The 13,784-nt window shown below is 35.5% G+C and overlaps 1 protein-coding gene across 1 annotated transcript in view; it reads right to left on the minus strand.

The window, feature by feature from the left end:
* LOC139971497 (protein jagged-1a-like) overlaps window positions 1-13,784 on the minus strand; it is a 29,345-nt gene extending 15,561 nt beyond the window's left edge. Inside the window, exons 1-9 of the mRNA XM_071978038.1 lie at window positions 13,498-13,784; window positions 11,391-11,696; window positions 10,471-10,525; window positions 9,444-9,698; window positions 8,589-8,649; window positions 5,820-5,950; window positions 4,885-5,004; window positions 4,219-4,332; window positions 3,519-3,632 (exon numbers count right to left, since the gene is read on the minus strand). Coding sequence (XP_071834139.1) covers window positions 3,519-3,632; window positions 4,219-4,332; window positions 4,885-5,004; window positions 5,820-5,950; window positions 8,589-8,649; window positions 9,444-9,698; window positions 10,471-10,525; window positions 11,391-11,696; window positions 13,498-13,626 — 1,285 coding nt within the window. The 5' untranslated portion in view covers window positions 13,627-13,784. The remainder of the gene's footprint in view (window positions 1-3,518; window positions 3,633-4,218; window positions 4,333-4,884; window positions 5,005-5,819; window positions 5,951-8,588; window positions 8,650-9,443; window positions 9,699-10,470; window positions 10,526-11,390; window positions 11,697-13,497) is intronic.

The following is a 13,784-nucleotide window of genomic DNA, read 5'->3' on the forward strand; positions in this document are numbered from 1 at the left end:
GGAAACAGCTACCACAATAGTTTACAAAAGTTACAAAATATAAAACCATTTTGTAACTAAGCTTCTTTAAATTATATACAAATTTCTCAAAGGGGAGAGGGATGCATCCTCCCAGAATACCCCTTCCTTCAACGAAAACATCTTCCTTGTGGGGGGTCGATAAAATGAGGGATGTAAAATTTGGGATCACCAAGCAAAAACGTTTGACTGCCAAGAGAATTTTACCCTTGTAAAATCATAGACAGCAAATATGCAACCAAATATGGCTTACTGCCTAGACGGTTTTGTGAATTATCAAAAAATACATATGGAGACTGTCAGGTTTAAATGATTTGGACAACATTGTCTGTATTAAATGAGAAAGCAAGGCACTGGGACTTTTTCTTGCCTGTCGTCACATCTTCTCCCCCTCCTCATCCCCCTTCCCTTCTTCACAAGGAATGTCTATTAATGAAAATCTATATCTAAGCAAGTGTCATGAGATACATATACTGAACACATAATCAGGCAGTTATTTTTATGACGTTTATTAAAGCAACCTCGAATGTGGCAGAAGTACGTAAGGACTTATGGATTACAACTTACACGTCAGGCGGCTTCCACTTCAACATTTTAACTCAAATTTGGAATCTTTTCAATTTAGAAAGTCATTCCAGATGGGAAAAACTGTACATGGCACTTGGATGAAAAACTCACCTTACTATGACCCATTTGATAATGGAACCCAGAACCTACCAGTTGCTAAGCCTCATTGCTTCAAATGCCACCGCCTCAACAACACTTCTATTACCTTAATGTTTGGTTCTCCCTCCCAACCAAACCACCCTCCTCCCATCCCTCCTTCCTTTCTTATTAAAGTTCTATAAAAAATATACTTGTATTTGAAATTTTGCATGTTACTACACATATTAACCCCCCAAAAAACATTCTGATTGGAGACATCAGTGGGTACATACTGAATTTAAAAAAAATTAAAATATATGTTCAAGCTTATTATGAAGGTACATAGATCTGCAACCATTATAGTTTATAATAAGCATGGGAATATTTTCAATTTCAAGTTTTCAACATGTTTCACAGAAACATTAATTTTACTTCAACAATCCTGTTTTTTAATTTCGTCTTGTGAGAATGATTTATAGCACTTTAAACCATTAATAATAATTGATATTTCTTCTAAAAATTGCCCTAACTTTAGGCCTAAAGCTGACAATTTGCCAATAGCAGTGGTGTGAAGCATTGATTATTGGCTCACTGTTCAAACAATATTAATATTACAAACTCTTCCAAGAAACTAATTAAAAATGAGTCACATAGCAGATCTTTGCATCTATCAAAGACTATAAAGACACATCTTTATCACCATTTCTTCTGGCTGATGCCATTAAAAATTATCCTTAGCAGCTTTCAACAGCTTCACACTATATTATTAAGAGTATTCTTTCCACAGTTTGAATTCAAAACACACACAGTACATAATTTTTTTTAACCGACAAGCTCTTCCTTTTGTCTGATTGCCATATGAGACGGCTAGGAGAAGCTAAGATAATTAACTCGTGCAGACAAATCAATCTTATTTTGAAAAGGGTGGATATCTCTCCTTATTTACTTCGTGGAATGGATCAATGAAAACGACAATGCTACACCTGTTGCTATGGTTACCATCGCGGTTAATGTTTGCCTAAATTAGTATTTCACAAACTATATGACTCCCTGTGGTCGTTTCAAGGTGCTTAGCTCTATAGCCTATAATTCCCTGGATACTTTTTTGCAGGTAGGCAGCAAAATTGAAATTCTATACGGATTTTAGGGGATGATAAAAACCCTGTTGTATAACATATTATTCTGGTATACAACATTAAAAAAATCGATTTCTGTTCATGCAGTTTCAATTCATTCTATTCTTACCACGAACAAAGCATTTATGTATCAGGCATTATGACAATTTTCACAACACATTATGAACGCACTATAAGCCTGAAAGGACTCAAAACTGTAGCTGGAGAATATTGTATCTCTGCTAAGTTGGAAAATGAAAATGGGCACTTTATACTATCTGAACAAACTCCAGTTGAATTAAAGCATCAGACGCTGGTTCTCTTTTGCTTCCAGAATCATGTGAATGGAGATGGGGTGAGAGGGTGGGATGGGGAGGCTGAATATTCTGTATCAAGTACAAGAACATGGTCTGTAATCCAATGGTATGGACAAATGAGAATAAATAGATAGGAGGACTTTACCTTCATGTACCAAATTGTTTCTTTTTGTTTGGTACAGACTAGAGAATGCATAAAAATGGCTACTTTCCTCAAATTACAATTACCATCAATTAGATAGCTATTAGAAGGATCTAGCGTGGAGGCTGCATTTGGAATTGTGAAGGTGATGTCGGATGCTTTAATGTTCACGTAATTATGTCAGCAAAATGTTGCAGATATTTGATCCCTTCTATTTTTGACCGATGTACGATATCTTGTTGCAAAAATGAGGAATCAGCATAGAGTATAAATTAAGTATTTTCAATGTTTCGACTAAAACAGAAATGCTGAAGTGATATAGATCCACAAATAATCAACATTTTGAATATTTTTCAAATATTGATTGTATCAGTTATTTTACATGGATTGAAACGTCGATTTTAACTTATAATTGCTCAATGTTGATTTTATATTAATATGATGAGATCTGTTATGGAGACAGGTCTATTGTCACTTTGCAACTAACTGTAACTATTATTTGTTAGTAAATGTGAAGATTTCATCAAATTTATTCACTAATCACTTTGTGTCATTCTCACTAATCACTATTCATTTTGTGTCAAAATTGCTAACATATATTACCAGTACTAAGAACATGATATGTTGACAGGGAACAAATATTTCCATATGACTGGAATAAAGAAAACTGAAGTTAAAGGAGACACAAGCCAAGTCCCGCCGCAAATAGCGCCCCAGTTGGGAGATCCTCATTTTAAAGTGTGCCTTTGAGCTGTCGTTTTTTGTTTTATAAATCTGTCTCGTTATAGTACCAATAGGATTTGAAACCATTTACCTGCTGTTTATCTCTTAATATTTTCACAGCAAAACTGTTAACAGCGATGACACAGACACCAAAGCCATCGTTATGTCACGTTAACGGCTTCAGTATTTTACCATCGGTATTCACAAAAGTCCAATTCAGTTACAGAAAATAATCATTGTCGTAAATAATTAAACAAAAACATGGAGCACGTGTGGCTCAATGATGTCATATTTTAGACTTGATCAAGTCTTCACAGCCTTGTGTGTGAAAAGGAACATAATTAATTTGCGATATCTCCCAAATGGAAAAAAGTCTTTTCTTAGCTGTTTGGTGGAAGTTATTTATGACTGTTATCTCTACTACAAAAGACAAGTAATGATTGGTTGGGTTTTGTGTCTCCCTTTCTAATTGCTAAATAGATTAACACACGCAAATCATGTACATCATAAAAGTTGTCCTCTATATATGAGAGAGCTATATATATATATATCACCTACCAAACTGACATGTAGGTCCTTGCCACTGCTTGGTACAAAGACAGTCGAATCCACCCACTAGGTCAACACACGTACCTTCATGCTGGCAGGGAGCACTCTCACAGTCATCCAAATCTGAAATATTGTGAAACAAATCACCCAAATATGGAATGAAACTGAACACTCATAAATATGGCAGAGTTTTGCATAATATTAAATACTGTATACAAACACGCACCGGTTGAGAGCGGTCAGTTATCTCCGTTTTGGAAATGTAGTATCTAACATCGGCTAATTCAAATGTTATTGTACAGGTGTACCAAGATTAAAGAAGCTGGCTGTGTTATATGACAACAAGTAAATGACCCACCACCAACCACCCCCACCCCCCCTCCTCCCCCCTCCCCGCCTCCATATGGTTAACTTCCTTTATATTTTGATATAGCAATATGGCAAGGTATTCCAAAGCACCCATACAATGTGACTTTGTAATCCTTTTCAATCTAAAAGTTAGCCATCACTTTAATAAGTGTAACGTAACCAGTTACACCTAATCGATTTGCACCATAATGCAAAGATAGGCCTACTTTCAAAGAAAAATTCACATTAACTTAATTCGATATGCATGAACCTTCTTCTTATTGTGGAATATTCAACAAACAATCTATTTATTCACCACAAACATTTTATCAGATGTAGAGACTAAAGAGGTCACACTTACTATCTTCACACAATTGTCCTGTCCATCCTGAAGAGCAGAGACATTTAAAACCAGCTGTAAGTTCCAGACACTGTCCACCGTGGGCACAGGGATTGGAATCACAGATCCTCTGGGCTAAAAACCAAAAGTGAGAAATGTGAGCAATGCATTGACAGACATAAAGAGCAAATAGTTTTCAGTTCATTTTGACTATAATCCAAATGCACTATACTTATCCAGTTCTACACAAAAGAATAGAAGAAAAAAAAAACTTTTTCAGCTGTCTGACATTGTCAACACTCATTCAGGGTCTGATAAAACCAAATCAATACTTGAAAGGGCTGAAATAAAGGACATTAAACCTTAAACAAAAAACCTCATTCAGAAACTGATGCAGAGTGCGTGGGATATATTGTGCATAGTGTTCATTGGTTCATCTTTTGGTCTAATGTTGGTAGATGCTCTTCTAGCTAAGTCAGAGGAGTTAATCTATGTAAAATACCTCAAACATTTCCAAGGTAGTTGCAGGAAGAATTTAACAAGCTTTATATTATCCATCCTAAAAGGTTATGATGTGAAAGCATGACCGTATATTCGAACGGTAATAAATTGCTCGCCTCCTTGCATCCCTTAGAATGATATCTTCGGAAAGTTCAAGGATAGCGGATTGACGTAAGTCGGACTCACCGATCTCGCAATTCTTGCCGGCGTATCCTTGAGGGCACTGGCAGGTGTAGTCATTCGGAGAACTGTTAATACAGACTGCTCCGTGCATACAAGGATCCGTTCGGCCGCACTTGTCCAGATCTGAAATAAGAAATGTTGGCAATTCTGTTTAATTTGGGGAGGTCGTGAGTCGGCAGACATCGACGACGAGCGAAATGTCAGAGTATCACACTCCCCTAGATGAAACAATGACGACTGTATTTTTCCTTTTGTCATCGATCAAGCTTCCCTCCAAATTAATTAAAGAAAAACTTTACTTAATATTAACCCAAGGGAAATAAAATGAGTACTGCTACCTGTTCTTAAGTGATATCAATGGAAATATTTGCTTGACCTTGCAAAAACAGACAGCATATTGATTTATACAGAGATATGGACATCCAGGGATAGATGGAAAAACAACCGAGTGTAAATTTCAAGAAAAAAAGTTGTACAAAAGATTAGAAAGAGCACAGAATGTAGGGGTCATAGGTTCACAACAATATTCCAAACTGTGACTCTTAATGCAGCAATAGCAGCAGTTATATCTATCCAGCCTTTGGTTGAGGGGAACCAATTATGTGCCAACTCTTTGCTGGCGGTGCCAGTTTTGTAAACGTAGGACCTTGAAACAACCTGTGACTGAGAAAACCCTAGGTTTGTTGGGGAAAAAGTAAGGAAAGCATCACAAGTTATGGGATGATAGAGAAAATGGTAACTTCCTAGATGGAATAGTTTGAACTGAAATATATCCTCTTCCATTTGAGTTTGATGAAATTTTGAGTACAACACTTTCTGGATAAAGAAAGAAAACATTCTATTACAAAGGTACTCCTTTATCTAGTTCAGTAACAGCTTAGAGCATCAAAGATGTGGAAAGTTAAAACGTTACATTTTTTTTTTCTTTGGTACGTTACCTTGATCACAAAGGATTCCTCCCCATTTACGGTCACAATTGCACTGCCAAGGGGTCGAGCAGGTCCCATGAACACACCCAGGATATGAAACACACTGATCACAAAGCCTGCCTTGCCATCCATCCCGACACCTGAAAAAAGAACAAAGCACACACACATATTTATAGATATATATATATATATATATATATATATATATATATATATATATATATATATATATATATATATATATAACCATGTGAATATGAACACCAAGTATCCATTTTAACTGGTTATTTCTTGAACATCAGATCCCCCTTCATTTAATTAGACAGGGAATTTCTAGGGCCCGACAAATTGAACCGTGAGGACCAATTAAAATAAAAGTCCAAAAGTCCTAACACACCCATTCCGTTTGTGATTAATTACAACCACCTCATCAAATCCTTTATGAGCTGTATCAAACAGGAGTTTGCATTATGCAAAGGCAGTCAGTCTGTAGGAGAATCATTTAAGGTACCCCTTCATGCTAGCTTTTTGTAAATCCCCGACCTTAGATTTCTATTCACTTCCTCCAGACCTCCCTTACCCAGTTTCCACCTCCGCAGGTAATTTCTGTTGCAGAAAACCTCGGTGCAAAATACATCCCCATATTACCCCGGGCACTGCGGTTAATATTCCCAATGTTGACAAGACCCCTTCTCTCTCTTGTGATTCTAACCATGTCATTTACTTATTCTACTGTGTTCTTTGTAAAGAGGGAAATCATGAAGGTGATACAGGTTCTTGGATCTGCTTACATTTTAATAATCGCAAACAAAAAATTTGCAGGATTCCCCGTTTCCAAACATTTCAATTTTCATAGACATGCTCTCAAAAATCCTAACTATGTACTTAATTGCCTCGAACTTCAAATCTGTAACTGAACGTAAATGTAAAGAATCGATTGGATCTTTCGAATTAAGTCTCACATCACCGACTTCACAAGACTTGGGACCCCTAAACCACTACCAGTTCCACAAACATGTGAAGTCCATTCTTTCTAAAGTAATGTTGAAGATCCAGGAAATAATTAAGTGTTCAAAAATTCTGTGCAGCAAATTTGAAGGCTCTGGTTTTGTCTTATTCTATAAAATCATTATTTTTATCTGTTTAGGAGCAGTATATTGCTTTTTAGGTGCCTTTTAAAGTTTAATTGTTTTCAAAATTGAATTTAGATCCTTTCGTTTTTGATCCGTTAGACTGTCGTATAGGTTTTTCAATTTTTTCAGTTTTAGGTTTAAATTCCTATTAGTTTCGATTCTTATAGTTTGACCATTTTCGAGAGTTTTGATTCTTATTCCTTCAATCAGTTGCAATTCTTATTTTTCTTAATAGTTTGAATTCTTATTATCCTATTAATTAATATGTGCAATTCATAGTATGGTATCCTTTTTTGTGTATTTTCATGTATACTATTTGTATTATTCTTATTCCATCCTATCAACGTATTTTCTTATTGTGAGCATTTAATTGCCCATTTTTGGTGCTTAATAAAGTTTATTTGGATTTGAATTTTGAATTTGAATTTGAAATACTATGGTTCCTGTGTACAAAACTGCTTTACTATTTTTGCACATATTTATATACATGGTTCCCCAAGGTTTTTGTAACAAATTAACAACTTCTTCAAGACCGAAACATATCTTACAGTTCAGTATGAAGCCTACATACTAAAGAGAACATAATGTTAGGCTACCTATAGCAGCAACTGTCACTCTTGCAAAATGTATGTTAATAACTGCTAGTGTTAATGTGGTAAGCTACTATAGGAGAGAATCAACCATTCAAAGAAGTTTTAATATCCTGGTTGACTATATTTGTATAGTTGAAGATCATATGAGATCTATTTTATATTGGGCCGGTTCACAAAACTAGACTGAAATTGACCGAAACTATGTTCACCAAAAGAAAAACATAGCATGGTAGAACTCACAGATTAAATTTTAATTTTGGAGTTCAACATGTTTTACAAGGATTACATAAATTTGACACATGTTGACCTTTGACCTCTACCAATTCGGTGGTGTTCTTGCAATCACTAACCTGGTTCTACATAATAAGTATGAGGTTCCACAAATATGAACTTTTTGAGTTAATTTTTTTCACAAGATATCACAGACTTCTGTTAACCCCAAATGACCTTTGAACTTCACAGAAAAGATTAGGGCTCTTGTACTCAATAAGACAGATTCACACACCAATTATGAAGTTAATCCACCTATAAATTTTTGAGTTACACTATTTACAAGTAAGTGTCATATATACACACACAGGTGCACACACCCATGCCATCACCATCATCATAGATTCCTTCTGCCTCCAGCAAGGAATAAAAACTGTTTTTCTTACGGAAGGAGCAACTTTTTATATGAAGTGAAGAAAATATATAAATAAGAAGTGTCCTTTTCCGGAGTAAACATTACAATTTGCAGACTTTCAAGACCTTAAAGAGAGGTCTTTCATTTCCCATACTTTTTCCGTACTTTTTGCTGCCATGTGGGAACCATTTTTATAGCACCTTTTCAAGTTTGCATAGCATTTTGATATGCTATACGGGATCAATTATTTCCCTGTGATTTATATGATAAAATATATGATAAATTATTTATCTCTGTTTTTCACGAGTAAATAATATAAAACAATGAAGCAATGATTAATGATGGCTATACCATATCTTTAGTATAATCATATACGAGGAGTGAAGTACAGTATTTATGTAGATGCATTCCTATATATACAACATACCTGCACTCATCAGGTAGAACGCAATACCCGTGTATTGCATGACATCCTTGGTAACATATAGCTGATGAAAGAAAAAACCAAAGAGTATGGAGAATTGAGAATGATTTCAACTTACCAGAAGAGCTACAATGAATTTCTGTATATTTGCAAATAAAAAATGATCATGCACATTTTGTGTGTATGTATGTGTGTGTGTTGAACCTATGTGTTTTTACATGTTGTGCAAAACAACAAGAATCAAATGCAAGACCATAGACAGTATTCAATTTTTCAAATCGAATCAATTTGTTTCCTTAACCCATTTGATCTTATTTGTTTGGTTGGAGTTACATTTCCTTGTTCCATTTTCCTACGTGCCCACCCACTCCATGACCATCTCCATGACAGTTGCATGAGTAGGGGCAGTGGGAGACTGAGACTCCCATGCTTGAAAACCAACACCACAATTCATTCATCCCATGTGCAATTTAACTTTTCAACAGCAATCTTAAACGTTAATTTCTTACCCCTCTTACCATATTATCTGTACAGTCATTTTTCTTTATCTATCATTTGAGAATTTTTATAGTACGTGCGAGTACACGAATTTCCATATTGGATCAATAAAGTTTTACTTACTTACTTACTTAGGAAGCTTACACTTTGTTTTGGTGTAAACTCTGGTAAACCAAAAAAAATCCAGAAAACAATGGTTCACAAATACCATGTAAAAGTTCATACAGTTGATGTAATAAATTAAATTTAAATCATGAATTAAAAGAATCCTGTCTAAATGCTTCAATCTTATTTAGGAAAATTCAGCATTAAGAGTCATCCCACGAATTTACAACAAAGTCTTGTAAAAGTCACTCGTACCTGTGTCACAATAACTGCCGCTCCACCCTTCGTGGCATATCTTGTCCCCATTCTCATCACAGTCGTAGTGACCGATGGGATCGTCCCTAGGCCTGCAAAACTTTTTGCAATCTGTATCGTGAAAGTTCTCATCGCATAGCACCCTGACTCTGTACTCTATGATGGCTGTTGGTCCATTATAAATTAGAAGGATCCAGTTTGGTCCAGGTGCAATAATCCCTGACACGATCACTCTCTCAATCAGACAATAAGAACCTGAATTTTTGTGAGACATTTATAGCAATCAGTACAATTTTCAGTACAAACCAACTTAATGTCATACTATCTCATTGTGTGTTATTACATGACAAAGTCCATACAAATGACCACTTGTACTGTTTGCTATAATGAGCACATATGTGCGCTTACCCTGTAAAATGTGTACTTGTTCTCCCTGGACTGAACAACTTAAAATCATACTGTCCCATTGTGTGTTATTACATGACTAAGTCTGTACAAATGACAGCTTGTTCTGTTGTTATAATGAGCACATATGTGCGCATACCCTAGTGTGTCCTTTCCTTCCTGGACCTGACTTGTGACTTAAAAGTCATACTGTCTCATTTGTGTTATTACATGACCAAGTCTGTACATATGACAGCTGTACTGTTTGCTTTAATGAGCACATACATATATGCAATAAGCCCTTTAAAATATCAACTTGTTCTCTCTAAAGTCATAGGCAAATAAGGTCTACCTTACCTACAGTAAGAACCAACTTACACCAGCATTACTGCTATAATTTCAATCAAACCACTGATTGTTAAAATTCAATTCAATTCAGATTTATTCCTTGTATTATGGTAAACGAAAAACATAACACATGGTACAGTAGAATAATAACATTAAATAAAGAATATTAGCAAATAGAGATACTGTGAACTATGCTAGTGACCATACAAACAAGGCTCTAGTGAAAAGTAAAAACCGAATTGAAACTACATTCATGAGTAAAGGAAAAGTGAATAACTTTTGCCAAAACACCTACCATCACAACTGTAATCAGGATAATTTCTTGCTTCAATAATTAATGTGTATGTTTGCTGGAAGGGAAAACAGAATATTTTTATAATACGCAATGCAGATATTGTTATGGTGCTCAAATGAGAAGGCAGAATACACTTTTCATTATCTTCAGACTTAAAGTAATAATGATACAAATGACCATCGAAATGGGTCATGATATTTGCCCAACGAAAAGTGCAGCAAAATAACATGACATATGTCCTTGTTTGGCTAGGGCAGCTAAAGTAGATGGAAAGTTAGGTCTCAATTTCTTATTTCCAGGATACTAGATAAATACGTGTTGGTGGTCCTGCATGGGACTAGTAAAAAGTACAATATTGGAGGGACACAGTCAGGGGCTGTGGAGGGCAGTGAGCACTGAAATGACTGAGGGAGGGAGATATTGGCATTGAGGTTTTCATACATTCCCTGGCACAGGTGAGCTGCCACTTCAGGACATTTTTGTGGGAGATACAGGCCAGCTTTGTGCAAGCTGAAGTGTCTCAGAGTGATATATTGAAGACTGTCCTTGATAATTAATTTAGTCTTTGGGCATTGATTCTTCCTGTGAGCCTATGTGTTAACTCCATACAGAAGCTGAAGTAGCAGATGGGCAATCCAAGCTCACTGAGATTTCAGGTTCACTGTCTCAATAAAATTAGACTGGACCAGTTAAGGAAACTTCTAATAGTCGTTCCTGTCAGTATTAGTTCAATTCCATAACATAGTGTACGACACCCTCAAGTGGAGGTGTTCTGGCTGCTTAATACTAATATTGTGCTTATAATACTAGTCCACCATCAGTTCGGACTAGCTACCAAGTACCATAACAAGTTTACAATAACTTTCGTGAAACTAGGCCAGGCACAACAATAATGATAAACAAGTTATGTTGATACTTACCAACCAACCAAATAAAAACTGAAACTCGAAAAACAAGGAAGGTACTTCTTCAAAATTGTCGGGGTTGTCAAGTTCCAAAATATTGGTGTCAAATACAGAGCTATTTGCTACTCCAAACGAGCATTCCTCGGGAAAGTCAAAGCTAGTTTCGTAGTGTTTCAAACAACCCTCGAAGAAAGTATGACAAGACTCCGTACAGTCGTTTTCTCTTCTATGACCACTACAGCACCGACCATCCTGTAGTTCTCCGTACATATTTTGATAGCGCAGTATCTGCAGTTGAAATTTCCCTGTTCCTTGACATATCTAAACAGGACGAGAAAGTGACAAAATTTTCAGTGATGGTTTTTATGACATTATTCTAACATGACGACGGGCAAAACGTGCTCCAATTGAATCCAATATATTGTCATTGTAATAGCAAAGTGCTAAAGTTTATTGCTCTGTAGACCGGGAAGATATAGAAGGACCTCTTTATGTCCTGGACATAATAACAACTTCATTCAATATTTAACTGCTCTCAAATATGGGAAATGCTTTCATATGAATGATCAATTTTGCTTCCGTGTTTCCGTGCTCCTTCCTACTTGATTTTTTTCACCTTTATTTGTTTGTTCATCTTATCCCCCCCCCCCTACTTTTTGGTGTTGACCCCTTACAACTTGCCACTGCCAACTTAGGCTACCTAGTTCATAGGCGTATATAGGTCACTGTACTGGTAATCATCAATGATGAGGTGAACTCAATATTTGCATATACAGTGACCTCAATTGTATACCTTCGCATAAATGTGTTGGGTAAAACATGAGACAGTATGTTCGAAACTTTGAATCGAATGGGAACTGTCAAATCCCTGTTACTATTGTTATATCATTGAATATAAAATTACATGTAAAACATGATATTGAAAAGATTAAGTAAATTATATAATTCACCACCTTTCCCAGACGCGTACTATATAAACGAATTTAAATGCGAACTTGCCGCTGCAGCCCTTGGTAGTGTTGCAATCGACTTGGAAAGTCCTGAGCCTATCATGCCGATTTTTTTATTCAAAGTTAAATAAACCATTAAATAAATAATTAAATGTCATCTATGAAAGAATATAACAGTGGCATATTATGAAATACCATGCCAAATGCATGAGTGATTTATCATTAAGTTTATCCATATAAGTATACAACTGTTCAACTGTTGCATAATTAAATGTCATCTATGCAAGAACATGCCAAGTGCATGCCAAGTGCATGACTCTTGCATAATAAATTGTATCCTACTAAGTATATGGCTGTTGCGTAATTAAAGTTACGATATGCCATGACCATAAATGTTCTAGGCATATAAATGAAATACATACCAAAATGTATGACTCTTGTAGAAATAAGTAGGCCAAGAACATAACTGTTTCGTAAGTTTACTGTATATGTTAATGATAATGATAACTGTTGTGCAATTCAATGTATGCCAAAAACATAATTGTTGCATAATGAAATGTACTATGCCAAGATGCATGACTGTTGCAGGACAATGTGTATGCCAAGAACATAATTAATTAAGTGATAATTAATTAAAGACAGGTGAATATTGCATATAGTGAAGTGCATGTCAAGTCAATGACTCATGCATAATTGAATAAGGGATAATGTTTTCTCAGAAATGTATACGTAGGTATATACTGCCCATGGTGGGTAACTATGCGTGACAATATTTTATATAGTGTGAGGTTATAGTTATTATTATTGGACGTTCTATACCACAAAATTTCTGTCCAAATACATACTTCAAACTATAAAGATGTGCAACGGTGATGATAGTAAGGATTCATTTTTATATTATAGAAGTTTGCATGCACAACTTGTGTTGTCTGCAAGTCGTTAATCGGATGATAAATTTCCGGGAAAAATTCCATATAGTAGAGTTATTATAAATCATAAATCATAAACATGGAATTGTTATTATCATGAGTTGTGAACAGAGGAGCTGACGTCATCAACTTTTCCTAAAAGTAACGTCCAATTGTCATATTTAAACTAGGGCGAAAATCTTGTTGATATATATTTATAAAGTGTGTGTATGATGAAAACTATACAAAGTCTGTAGTGCTTACCTGTGTACACGTTACAGTACAAAGAACAAGAAGGTAAATTTCACCGATGGATTTAATTCCGAAAGACAAAATATGGCGCTGAAATGGAAGTAGCATTATTTTCGGAGATAGAGCACTCGTGGTAAACATGTAATAAAAAGATGAAATCCTTTTATATCCTTCGTGACATATCAGCCACGAATGACCAATACCTTGTCCTGATCTCCTCTATTAGAATGCTGAGCCAGACATCTTCAAAGGCTTAAATTCCGATATGTATCTAAAATATCCAACACCGAGACCTCAAA

This window comes from Apostichopus japonicus, chromosome 8 (assembly GCF_037975245.1).
Source record: "Apostichopus japonicus isolate 1M-3 chromosome 8, ASM3797524v1, whole genome shotgun sequence".
NCBI classification, from domain to species: Eukaryota; Metazoa; Echinodermata; class Holothuroidea; order Aspidochirotida; family Stichopodidae; genus Apostichopus; species Apostichopus japonicus.